This window comes from Fistularia commersonii, chromosome 4 (genome assembly GCF_037954325.1).
Source record: "Fistularia commersonii isolate RoL2024-O1a breed Wild chromosome 4, RoL_Fcom_v1.0, whole genome shotgun sequence".
Taxonomy (NCBI): domain Eukaryota; kingdom Metazoa; phylum Chordata; class Actinopteri; order Syngnathiformes; family Fistulariidae; genus Fistularia; species Fistularia commersonii.
In genome coordinates this window covers 9,800,766-9,814,936 of record NC_141287.1, presented here as the reverse complement: position 1 = coordinate 9,814,936, position 14,171 = coordinate 9,800,766, and the positions used below count along the sequence as shown (strand labels likewise).

Sequence of the window (14,171 nt, the reverse complement as noted above, 5' to 3'; positions counted from 1 at the left end):
ATGTCAACAGAGTAATATATGAGATCTAAGATGTATTTAAAACATCAAAACCATTGCTAAGTTTGCAATCATCATATTAAGATGTTTGCAAAACTATGTGAAATTCTCTCACAAGCCGTATCCTTTACTGCATCTTATATTTTTACCAATAGGATAAATTATTATAGTGCTCAGCTTCCCGTTCCCTTAAAAAATAGAATCATCTAAATTTCAGCTGCATGAAAATGTAGCTGAGCTTGTCTGGAAAAAGGACACCAGGAGTATTGTTTTACGAGTTTGACAGGCTCCAATTGGCCCTGCCTATTATATCTGCATTTATCCAATACGTTCTCTTGTTTTTTTATAGCTACTCATTAAATTTGCTTCTATCGCATAAACTCAAGAACTGTCATGTCCTCTGGTTGTAGTCTTGTAAGTGCCCCTGAAGTTTGAATGAAAACCTATCGCAGAGGTTCACTTTACTACTATTGCAACATTCTGGAACAGTATTCGGGAGAGATTACTGATATATATTTTAAATCAAACCAAAGCCATATCTGTCATGTATAATGTTACTGAGTGGCTATATTAGTTATTTGCTAAATTGTTAATGTACTACATCTTATTTTATAAGCATATGCCTCATTTGGTCCATTTTACAATTGAACTGCTTTTTTACTGGTCTATAAAATCTGGTTTGAACATTTTATACCTTGATTTTGTTTCCCTTTTAAAAAGAATCTAGTTCTTGGTCTAGATCACTTATGCAAATATTTTCGACTGGAGAATTTTTTTCCTCCTTTTCTGACAGTGGTTTTCATGTGGTAAAATAAATAGTTTTTTGTTTCCCCTCAGGGATTATTCTCAGACAAGGGTCTGACTCTTTACCAACCCCAGGAAAAATCTCTTCTGCTGTCAAACTCACAACTTAAAATGTAATTGTTTTCTGCCTGTTCTTTGAAGCAGGTTCTTATGAAACTCATGAAAGGATTTACAGTCATCATAAACCTCTAATATAAAATATAAATAACTGAAGAGAATATACAAATGCACAGTTTCTCTTTAAGGGGATATAGACTAAGTCTGTTGTATTGCTAGAACATACAACCTGAAAGCACACCACTATACCAACTTAAAAGCCAAAGAATTTCTACCAAAGCTCGCTGAGGTATTGTTGGTGTGATGTATAAACTTTGATATCTATTACCATTGTAAAATTTTAGTTTTCATACTCAAAATACGTTGCTGTGTGTGACTGTGTGTTGCAATGGACTTCAAATTTTGAATCCCCTGCAAACGCACATCATACTGAATAAGTAATACAAGTTTTGATAAGCAGATAAAAAAAGCATAATTGATTGTAAACTCATTTTTGTCTGTTAGTTGACGCAATAATTGTGCACTGCACAAAGATTTCACATAACTGCTATATTTTCGTGACTTTCCTCAAATTATGACTAATATATTGGTTTCTTGGCAATAGTTTTTTTCATAGGGAATATAAGAGAGATGATGCTCCTCTTTTCTAACCCATAAAAGAAGCGCATAATACAGCACAAAATGTCAAACTTTTCCCTAAAAGCTCCTTTACCCTCCAACCAAGCTGATCATATAATGCTATCAACCATGACGATGTGATATCTCACTATGCCATGCACTCATGCATGCATACAAACCCATTCACTCTAAAGATACACACTTCTATTCATTGACAGAAACACTGATTATAATGGAAAGGATTAGGTGAGGCCAGGTGCCTAAATGAATTGTTGCACAAAACCCAGAGAAAATCGTACAGTACAGTACAGTACAGTTCAGCGCGTCAAGGGATCTGACATGTATTGCCAGATCCTGTCTGCACACATCACTGGGTATTCCCTCTAATCTAACCATTCATTTGTTATTCACAACCCCCCCTTTCATATTTGCCCCTACTGTCTATTGCTATCAGACCCCACTCCTTATCTGTGCTGATATTGAGTAGAATACACTGTTGCAAGGCAATCTTTTTTTCCAAAGTCTGATGCATCTCGACACTGGGTACATAACAAAATGGTACAAATGTAGAAAGAGATGATATCATTAATTTTCAGAGACATCAAAGTCTATTATAACAAATATAAAGACAGTCTAGCTCTTCCACGTTTTAACTTTCTGACACTATTAAATCAGTACACCTGCTCACCAGCCCACATCTATGTGTAACAAGTGTAATAAGTTTTTTGTCGAAATCTTCTTGTCTTGGCAACTGGACTTGAATTTCTTCTCTTGAAGATGTTTCACCCCTCATCCGAGAGGCTTCTAAAGACCTGAAGAATTCACTATGATCTGGATGACAGAGAACCTCCAGAGATACAAGATTTTATTGGAAGCTATTATCCTCTGCTTACCATTAACTTCAGCTTGAAAACACCAGACTGATTTTTTTCTGATTATGTGCAGTTGATATGAATGTACAGGTATATTGAAATAACATTTTAGTATTTTTTTTGTACAGTCATGGCCAAAAGTTTTGAGAATGACACTTTCACAAAGTCTGTTCCTTCAGGGTTTTTAGGTGTTTGCCAGATGTTCCTATGGTTGTGTCAGTCTCAAAACTCTTGGCCATTACTGTACAAAAACATACTAGAATGTTATTTGTCATTACCAGATTCCTCACCAAACGGGAATATCTAGAAACACATGTCATCAAACTGTGAAACTTTGTAGACGTATCTATGTAAAGTTGTCCTTCTCTTAATGTTCTCTTCAACTCACTCTGAAAAAGGACATGTTGTGAATTGTTGCTGCAGATGATAAAGATGACTCAGAACTGTGAGAATGTCACCACAGTCTGGGACCTGGTGGCTGGTTTTTGACTTCAGCGCTCTCAAAATACTTTACATCACTTTGGGTTTTGTCATGTTTCCATTTATTCTTTCGTAAACCACCCAGCTGATTGTCTATTATCTTATCATATACACATTGATTAGAATTATTATCAAGCATTTATTTATTTGCAGTTGTCCAACAGGATGCAAACACCATTATGTACTTCAAAATTTACATGAATATATATAGTCTAAAAATAATAATTTCATGGATTTCGAAGCTCATATCTGTTTCACTAAGGTTGTAATTGTTTTTTTGATTGCGTTATTGCAAAAGGACTGTCTAAGGTAGATTTCTTTTTAATCAGCAATAAAGACTACATTTTAGGATTGTTAATTTTGGAGTTAACTACACGAGAGATTGTTCGTGAATGGAGCTTCTTCTTCATCTGTTTCTTTTTGCATAGAAGCAAAGCATGTTGAAGTAACCTGTAGGTGTTTAGAGGTGGTGGCAGTCTGCTGGATAGAATAAAACAGTGAGCAAGAAGCTGCAGTTGCACGTGAAATTCGACACTATTCTATAAATGCCATAAATAAAACATTTTAAAAAAGGATGGCAATTCCTAGCCTTCTAAATATGTGTGCGCTGGTAAATAATGTATGGTCACATGCTGTTTTCTTTTGCTTTAGAACATGTCATATATTGTTTAGTGAGACATTAGTTGAATATGTTGCATGCCAGCACATGGGTTGGTTGCCCCAAATCCATGACAATATAGATATCTTCATGTGAAGAAACAAAAAGATAGATAGATAGATAGATAGATAGATAGATAGATAGATAGATAGATAGATAGATAGATAGATAGATAGATAGATAGATAGATAGATAGATAGATAGATAGATAGATAGATAGATGATTATTAGACCAATGTATGATGATTTTCTTCTTCCTTCTTCTATTTTTGCGAGGTTCTGTGCATTTTGCTCACACTTGTTTTCTAGAAGCAGCTATTTCCTCTTTATCCAGGCCTTTCTCTCCTCACTTTATCACAGAAAACCAAACATAACACATCACCCACTCATCAAATCATTCAGCTGAGCTTATCAGTGATGCAATGACAAAAGACTGGAAATGCACATTAAGAAAACACACACACACAAACACACACACACGCACACACACGCATGCACACACACACAAATCCTCATAATTTGTTTATACCCTTTGATTTGATGCAATTTTCAAGTTATAAAGCAGGGATATGGCCAAGAATAAGTTACGCAGTATCTTTTTTGGAGAAGTACACAGTAATACATGGCCATGCATACATGGTCAAGCAGAGACAGTTGTTCTCAAATTTTCAGCTCCTCAATCGGTATTACGTAAACAGGACATTACTCTTCTCACTAATAAATGGGGGAAGAAAAATTACATTTTCAGAGTAGCATCCTGGAGGATAGATAAAAGAAAAAATATGGAGACAAGGAAATGGGTGTGTGTGTTTTGTTTGGAGCTGAGGTCCAAGCCAGAAAAGGAGGGAGCTGTATAGTCTCATTGTGCTGCATAGGAAGGGAATAGAGGACGACAAGGGGGCGTTTCTATGGGAGTGCTGCTGTGTTCTTTCCCAACACACACATACCCTTATCTCCAGCCTGGGGAGAAACAAACACTGGCAGCTCATGTGAAGGGGAGTTTCCCTGGATCTATTCAAGCTGGGTACGGTAGAAACAGAGCTCTAATTGAATTGGAAGCAGAGAGAAAAATGCACTGGCCTTACAGGGGATTTGTGTTGACAGTGGACCAATACACTATGTGCTGTGTCAGACCCTTCTGTCTCCTATTTCACTGTAAAATCTAAAAAATAAACAGCTGTCGTCCCAAGCATAAGCGTTGTTTAGAAGTGAATTACACTTGATCACAGAATATTATTTCACAAGAAATAACCTGTAATGTCAGATGGTAGTTTTATCATGTATCTTTGTATATCCAACTGACATAAGCCTCATTCAAACACGAGACTCAAAACTGAACTTAACAATGCAAAGACTTAAGACTCAATCAGATCTGACTAAAAGTGGCTTTATCTTGTCAGCAATCTGAACAATGTGCTATGTTTGACCGAGTTTGAATTGAATTGAATTCACATAGGTAGTGTAAAATGTTTAAATGAGGAACTATGACACTGACATGACAAAGGAGGAATACAATCATGATACAAGATTCACATTTCTTTATAAATGCTAGAAAATAAACAAAGGAGTCAATTGTTTAGGCTCAAATAATGAACCAGGAGCTACTCTTATCACAACAATCGTCTCCTTCTCTTTGTCATAATTTTAAAAGGCTTCTTTTTTTCCTTTCAAATGCTCCCTACATGGGTTGTGACGGGGAACCATCTGCCTCCGTCTAATCCTAACCCCTCCTTCTACTTCTCTCACAAGAAATCGTAATTGTGAAAGACTTTGTGAAACACAAACAACCAAATCTTTGATCATGTTTTCTAAGTATGCTGCAATTTTATTATTTTATCATGCTTAAGATTATGTTTTTTGGCCGCTTTGTTTTGGTTTATTTGTTGTTTCAGTATATAATCATTATAATTTGTGTCTCTCTGTCTTTCTGTCTCTCTCTATCTCTCTCGCCTCCTTTCTCTAAGTTACAAAAAAAGAGACTATCAAAAGTCACTCTTAATTGCTTACAATTTATACTTATAAACGCTAGAAAGAAGATGATAGGTATGGATTTATAAAGTCATTGGGTCTTAATTATATGGGAATACAGCATTTCCCCTTTTAACTTAATTAATATCTTGCGTAGAATTAGAAATGTGTGTTTTTTCCTCTCCTGTTTCAAAGTAATGACTCACAGAGTTGAACTCGAAACGGGACGGGTCAGTCTTTTCCATCGGAGCACTGAAGCTTTGGGAGGGCCTATCAGAGGAGAAAAAATCTGAATCTCTGTCTTCGTTTATGGCGGATCCTTGCTGATGTTACCTCGGCTGCGTTTATTTTACACATTCTAGTGGTGCATATTTCATGGTCCATTGACTTTGCTTTAATTGTTTTTCATACTGGTCTACTCCTTTTTCAATTATTATTATCATTATTATTATTGCTGGTGCTTTTGTTGTTAACGTTGTTGATGTTGCTGTTGCTGTTGTTGTCATTGTTCTTTAATTAAAGGATCTTACCTTAACACTACTTCTACATCCATTACTAACACATTAAACTGTAATAGGGGTTATATAGCATTATTAAAGGGTTACTATTGTCACCTTATTATTGTCCTTCCTTCTCTACTTCTATAATAGGAGTGATCAGGCTGCAAATGATCCTTAACACTCCAATTAACGTGGCAAAACAGTAGACACTTTAATTTGGATTCAGAATGTCTTATCTCCTTCTGTTAACCTTGCGAGTGTCACATGATTCTACAAACAAAATAATACACCAGATAAGACACAGCAAATGCATCCAAACTGAGTAAGTACTCTTGTTGATACTAAGGTAACTATTATGGTAGGTTGTAATTGTTTATTCCTAATAAAATGTGTGGTGGATACCCTGATGAATTAGGTCTTAACCGTGAAAGGTAACATAAATCATGAGAACCGAGCCAAAGTACTGAGAAAAACAAAAGTTCATACAGTCCATTTAATGCGACAAAGACAAAACTGAGTCATTATTTATGTTAGTTTGTCTTTTTCAGCTGTGTTCTCTCTGTAATCTGGTCTTTTACTGTCTTCTTTCACTTCTTTCAAAAACATACCATAACTATAAACAATAGTGATTAATTATTAATGTAGAATTATTAAAATTTCTATTTGGTCAAGAAAATGGCTGTGTTTATCAATGAAATATAAAATTTAATGCTGTACGTCATTAAGTGCAGAGCTGCTAGCTAACCATGCAGTGCATTGTTTCTCCCCCACTCCTGTTGTTTACTGTTGTTTTGCTGACACATACAGTTTAGATCCACCAAGGAGTCTTTCTAATCCTGCTTTTTTAGCCTACTGAAAAAAAAAGATGCAAAAGAAAACATCCTATCTCCTCTAAGAAGCTAATGCATGAACTTTAAGACAGTGACAACTGAAAAATACGAGGAAAAATGCAAAAAGCCCAGTCAGGTAGTATATATAGATCTGTGTGGACGGGCCTGTAACTGAAGACAAAGAGAGGATCTTAACCTAGATGAGTATCTATCAATCCAGCAAGAGGAGAAATCTCAACACCCACATAATTCCACAGAGGGAGAACGACGCTGAGGCACCTGATGGGAAGTCAGTCTATGGGGAGAATCCAGGGAGGAGCGGAGGTGATCGAGAGACATATATACTGGACACGTGTACATGTGTTATTGGTCCCTCTGAGCCCTGACACAGATGGGAGAAAGACAAAGAGGTAGAGGATGTGAAAGTAACCGTGAGACAGTGACAAATAGAGGGAGAAAGAAGATCAACATGCTGAGAGAGAGAGAGAGAGAGAGAGAGAGAGAGGGGGGAAAGAGAAAGAAAGAGAGAAAGAGAGCCCTAGAGACAAAGCAACCAGAGAAGCAGAGAATTATGGGAGTGCAAATTAAATTACACCGGAAGGGGCAGTCAGGTCAGGAAACACTGTACATAGGTCGCGTGTGTGCAAGCCTAAGTGTGTGTGTGTGTGCGTGTGTGCATGCGTGTGTGTGTGTGTGTGTGTGTGTGTGTGTGTGTGTGTGTGTGTGTGTGTGTGTGTGTGTGTGTGCATGTGTTTAGCTTTGTAGTCATAGATTTGTGGATCAAAAGGTGTATAGATCACAGAAAGAAAGAAAAAAATGGAAGAGGAACAAAGGAACAAACTTGATGTTGCAATATGAATGATTCTTTCCATCAGACAAAATTCTTAAGAGTCTAGATGATATTTAAAATATATATTGTTTCAGCTACCTAAGATCTTTGCCTTTTTTCTCATCTAAAGAAAAGAAAAGCAGTGTGAACACTCCAGACCGCTGATGTTATCAAACAATACAGTGACTAGCGATGTAAATTAAATATAAAAAGGAAAGTAAAAATGCAGTATTTGAGTCACTGTGTCAGTAACTGGTAATAAAATAATTGCCATTTTAAGGATGTTTTAGATGACTGATATGAATATGAAGGTACAACACACTGCATGCATAAATTAATGAAAAACTAATGTTGAAACACTGATTTCTTTCAGTATGATGGCTATGAGAATCTAATCTCTTCGACTCCAAATGTTGGTCAACTTCATCTTTGAGACTGATTAAATATTTTTACAAGCGGAATAAAGAAGACACCATTTATATACTTGTAAATGACATATTTCATGTCAATGTTTAAGGGTATGAGCGCAGTTCTGGATATGTAAGTCATACTGTAGGAACTAGTCCTGCATATCCGATGTCTGCAGCACTGTTTTTTTCCTAAATGGATTCAGAGCATTTTGGCCATCAGGTGACTTATCCTATTTCAGGCAATGTTATATCATCCTGCCATTGTTCACATGATGAGGACAGGGTATTTAAAGACTTTCACAAAAATCACAACCAACAAAGAGATTAGAAACAGTATTCCTCATTAAAATGTTGCTGATATCCCTTCTGTTTTAATCAAATGCACTGATTGAGGTGTAGTTGGACAGGTCTCCGCAGTCCACCTACACCTGAAGGACAAGGGCCATTCTTTTGAAGACAGCAATGGCATATTCTGGTCAGAGAAGACAGATTCACCACCAGAACAAGCCCCAAGTAACTTCTACATGAGCCTCAGTTTGTCTGACCCAACACGTTTTACTCGTTTGTTTAGCTTTACCTTTTCACATTCCAATCCAGGTAGTCCCACAAAAGTTGCTCTTTTGTCCCCAATGAACAACACCACCATTAGCATATCGATGCCCTTAGACCTAGTTTCTGCCGATCAACGCTTATATATACATAACAAGGCGCCATAATCTAGACCCGCCCAAAACCCTGGTGGTTATATTTGGAGACACCCCACAGGTGATTAGAACTGAAGAAGCCTCTCAGATGAAGGGTGAAACATCTTTGAGTGTAGAAATTCAAGTCCAGTTGTCACGACAAGAAGATTTCAACAAGAATTCACCATGACCTGGATGACTGAGAACCTCCTTACACAAATTCACCTAACTACTTTCTTTTTGATTAAATCCATTTTACAGACAAAATGATACCCAAACCTATGTTCTGACGTTTGTGAGTGAGAACGCAGATTTATTTATCATTCCTATCTTCCTTTCTTCCTTCCTTCATTATCCACAACACTGGCTGGAGCCTGTCTCAATAGTCATTGAGCAAGAGGCAGGACAGGTCACATAAAGAGACTTACAATCATTCAATCTCTCAATTACACATCTGGGCAATTTAGGATTTCTAATGAACCCACTGAATATTTTAGATTGTGGAGGCAAACCGGAAAACCCAAAGGAAACAAAATAATTTTCCCTATGGGGAACAGTAAACTTTAACTTAACTTAACTTAACTTAACTTAACTTAACTTAACTTAAACCCATGCAAACACTAGGAGGCTCCATCCAGAAAGCTGCCCCCCCTTCACAAACAAACCAAGATGCACTAACAACTGCACCACCGTGCTGCCCCACTTATCATTTGGGTCTTTAAAATTAAATGACACATGCTCAATATTTGAAATACCTCTGACACAAGCTACTAGTGTCAGAGCATCTAAACTCCACAGCTTGCTGGAACTGTAACGAACTCTTGTCTACCAGGGAAGATGAAATCTTTTCTCACAAAAGGTTTTTGGATTATTAAAGCAGAAAGCGCTTTCTCAAATATCTCCAACTTGCGTTGTGACCCAATGACTGAGGGCCATAAACCCCACATCATTTTCACATTGATCCAGCTGTCCAGTGACCCATCTGCTTAGTATGGATGCAACTGCTTTAATGTTTCTGCGCTGAGGCAGAAAGTCCTTCTTTTGTGATTCACCTATCTGTGTATCTCCTCTGTTGTGTGCCAGATTGTGTGCTACAAATATAAATTGATTAATAAAACATAGCAAAACAAGAAACTCTTCTTTATCTTTTTGAGGTTCATAGAACGTCTGGATCTGCTATGTGGTGAAAGTGGTGTTTAATATGCTAAAGTCAGTGAAAAGGTAACCCTTTATACATAGCCTGTGTCTTGTTCTCAATCCTGACCCCTTACTGAGACATAAACTTTAAAATGACACACAAATATATAGATTCATATCTCGAAAAATCAAGTAATTACAATAACCTCTTCATATTTGTTTTTTTAATCTAATTTTAATCAAGAAAAAAATCACAATAAATCTATTCGCTCAAATATCATCACTGATACAGCCCTCGCTCCTCCATATGCAGCATGTTAAGTAAAATAAATTATATCAAATAAAAACAAACATACCATGCAATGTACATATAGTATGTGTTTCAACAGCACATGAAAACATCACACATAAGACCACCTGAAATATTTGAATATATACAATAAAAAAGGAATCCAAATGCCATTTAAGAAAGGAACCAAACAGCCAGCATGGATTAAAAGCTGCTGAAAGAAAATGTTACATGAAGAGTCCACCTCATCACATCTCATATGAATTCTTAATGTATTTTTATATCAGGTTATAAGGTACTAATGTTGTTGAAATGCAGGTTCAAAGGTGAAACTGAATCATCTTTATTTACATACATAGTGTGAACATGGAAACATTTTGTACTTCAAGTACAAAAATAAAAAGTAAAAAAAATAACGGTAAGGGAGTCTATTTGGTGTATTAGGCCAATATTAGATTAGACACTTTATTCAAATTCCACATGTTGAGGATCTGTTCATAAGCAAATATCTGTCTATCCACTATACGTGTAAAAATTGCAGCCTACATTCTTAAACACATTCCACAATTTGAAAGTTGTAACAGCTAGCGAAATACCCTATTTTTCCTGATCAAATAGGGCACATATGTGTCCTTATGTATATGTCTGATACAGATGAAGTCAGATGAATGATTTAAAATGAACATGACAAAACAACCTGAACTGTACGTAGAAATAAAAAGCTGCTCGCATCCTGAAGCAACTGCTTTGGAAGCAAAGCAATTTCAAAACCATCCTCAGATTCTCAATCCATCAATCGCAGTGCAGTGAAACTGCTTGAAAATTAGCCTTGAGCAGTTGTTGACAATATTAATGATTAGTTCAGAAGACAGCGATGGTGTGAGTTGAGAGAAACATCAGAAAAGTGAATGAGTAGCAAGAAGTATTCTGAAGCCTGACTATTATATCCAGCAAGAGGATCTTCTGAAATCGGTTTGGGGTGCTGAGGTCACTCGGACACTGAAGCAGATTAGCAATTCAGATCAAGCTAAAGGGGCTAAACGGCTGCTATAGCACTGCCTCAGCCTTTTTACATTAGCAAAGGGCAGAAGTGCAAATGCACACCACTGATGAGATAGGACAAGGGGCCATAGATTCATAGGCATTTGCACCCGTCATGACTCGAAACAAATGTGGCTCAAAATAAATAGCAAATCAATATTTTTCATGTCATGTTATATCTTCCTGTTAAGAAGCTGCACACATGCACATGCACCTGCACGTGCGCGCACACACAAACACACACTTTTTTTTTTTTTTTTTGCTTGATCTCTGTGAAGTCTATAAGGGAACAGTTCCTGAGTTAAATGAAAATAACAAGCTGCAGAGCTTAAGTCCACTTTTGTCCACATCAAAATGTAAAGTTTTCTCATGATATTGGTGCAGAAAAATAAATGCTCATAAATGTTTGATTCTTTGCCAAGCACTGCGAAGGACGTAACGTTTAAATTAACATCTACAGAAACTATCTGGAAGGGCTCTTACAGGTTTGTCTTTCAGCACCATGGACAGAGCACACTTGAGGCTGTACATTTGTGTGGGAGACGGTGCCTCTCCAATTGTCCAGAGCCTAGCAATTTAAAGCAGTATAAGTGAACCAATGACTCTCCATTGTGCTGTTATTAGCACCTAGAAATCCAATGTTTAGCACAGACTAAAATGCTTTGAATTCAATATGTAGCACAAAGTCAAATGCATGTTTGTGTGCATTGAATAAGTAAACATGTGGAAGCAATTGTGGCGTTGTGCGCTGCTGACATGCATGCATGTACATGTACATAGCGGGATACAGTGCAGCTACGTTATTGAGACAAATCAACAAGGGACAATGCAAAGCCTGGATTAGGTCACTTGCATGCTATTAACAATATTGCAATGAGTACCACTCAGCAGCCCTCTCATCTCAAAGAGCTGGACCACAAGCCTGCCCCTCAATCCAAATGTCAAACGTCAGTTCCACAGCCATAGTTCACAAAGTGGTCCAGAAAGGAAAAACAGAGAGGAAGAGGCAAGAGGGCTAATGAAATACTGTTGACCTGCCCTCTTGGAGCCACATGCACTTTTTTTGTATGGTAATGGATATCGCTAGCAGGCAAAACACAGCAGTTATTGCACATTTCTATAAAACAAAATTCGATTATTCTAATATACTGACAGATATACCCAGCGGTTGCCATGACGACTGTGAGCCCACCCCCTTGTATGTGTGTGCGTGCGTGTATGTGTGTACCTTGCATTCCTCCATGCACGTCCTGACCGAGTATGCATCCGTCTCATATTTTTGAACCAGTAGTTCAAACTCCCTGTAGTTCTCCTCCGCCTGCTGGTCGAGACTCTGGTAAGCCCGGACACACTTACTGCATCCCAGCAGATCCACCCCCATGGCCATATCCAGGGTGCAATTTAAATCGCCTGGACTCGTTAACCCGTAAAACAAATCCAAAAGTGAGTAGGAATTACAAAAAGAAAGGTACAAATCGCTCAAATTCACGTACGCCAACTGTGTCCCCCTTTCCCCTCCACCGGAGAGGCCCAGGCACACGGTCTGCGCGTCCGTGAAAGTAAAGCAGTCTTTGAACAGGCTGTCGGGGTGACAGGTGTCCATTCGCCACAGAGGCTTGGTAGAATTCCCTAGAAAAATATCATCTCGCTCTCTGGCGAGACGCTGTGGGTCGACTGACGTTGGGCTATTCTGTCGGTGGCGGGAGTTTGAGCGTTCGCCCGTGTCTGTGATTGCAAACCCCTGGTCCAACCGCTTGTCTCGGGTTCGCGTCATTTTCGCCTCGGCGCAGAACCACAAGTGATCAGAGAGCAGGACGGTGATGAAGAGCAGAGAGGCCAGCGACAATCGCCATCTCTGGGCCCGCTCCGGCTCGGCGAATGGCTTTTCGTTGTCTCGGGGTGCAAACCAGTATTTTAAGCCTTCATCATGCTGCCGACGTATCCAAGCACCCCTGGTCATATTTTAGGAAAGCGCTGCCCTGGCCGACTCCACCGCGGGGGCTGCTCTGCCACAATACTCATTGAGTTTTGGAGGAGATGGACTACGGTTGGTTCTCCTCTGTGCCTCCGCCGGCCCAGGACGCTCCTTTTAAACGCGCCTCGCAACAATCCGTGCTATTCCAGAGATTACGCTTCGGGCTGCAGCATCCCGGTTCTCCATGGCTCTCCGCGCGGGGGGGGACGGCGTCCTCTTTGACCGCATGCCCCCCTTCACCCGTCCTTCCCGGACTCCTCGTCACAGGCGCAGGGACGCCAGCTGTTGCGATCCTCTCGACGGTGATGCTGAGCGTCCGCCGCCGTTCGGACTGCAGAATCGCTTAAAGGACGCCGACGAGCCCTTCCGCTGCACGCTGGCTGCGTTCTGTGTCTCGTACCTGGGCGGGAAGTCTAGAATCATTTCTCCCGTTGGCCACTGTCATCTTGGACCTCGGTTAAGTTGCCGCCATGTTCGTCTTGAAACACTTTTTCGGAGAGCACAGTCGGTTTGCGTCATCTCCATCGTTGCGATAGCTCCATCGTTGCGCAGTGGCGGAGAAGCTTATTACCTATCTATATGCGCGCACACACATACACACAGAGAGAGAAAGAGAGGGGGAGAGAAAGTGTATGTATGTGTGCGAATGAGGGGAGAGAGAGAAAGAGAGAGAGAGCGAGAGAGAGAGAGCGAGAGAGAGAGAGGAGGGAGGGAGAGAGAGACATGAACACGTAACCCACAGTTACAGATTCATGTAAAGTTTTGGTTTTCCATGACTGATGTGGTGAAAACCTCTTGTGGTAAACGAGTACTTTTGGCAACACCTTTCTTTTGGTACAGCTCGCTCAAGTGTCAGGTAGACATGCACAACACAGTTGATGCACACACAATTGCACGATCCAAAGTTGCTCAATCCAAACTTTGTACATCACACTCTACCAATGACTTGTACATACAAGCCATTGTTATCAGCTATGCTCATTTTGTATTATTTACTGTATATTTGTTCATATTTTTAACATA

The 14,171-nt window shown here is 39.0% G+C and overlaps 1 protein-coding gene across 1 annotated transcript in view; it reads right to left on the bottom strand.

Annotated features, from left to right (window-relative positions):
* nalf1b (NALCN channel auxiliary factor 1b) overlaps positions 1-13,692 on the bottom strand; it is a 92,524-nt gene extending 78,832 nt beyond the window's left edge. The window contains exon 1 of the mRNA XM_086145206.1: positions 12,402-13,692. Within this exon, the coding sequence (XP_086001332.1) occupies positions 12,402-13,133 (732 nt within the window). The 5' untranslated portion in view covers positions 13,134-13,692. The remainder of the gene's footprint in view (positions 1-12,401) is intronic.
* Positions 13,693-14,171: the final 479 nt, after the last annotated feature.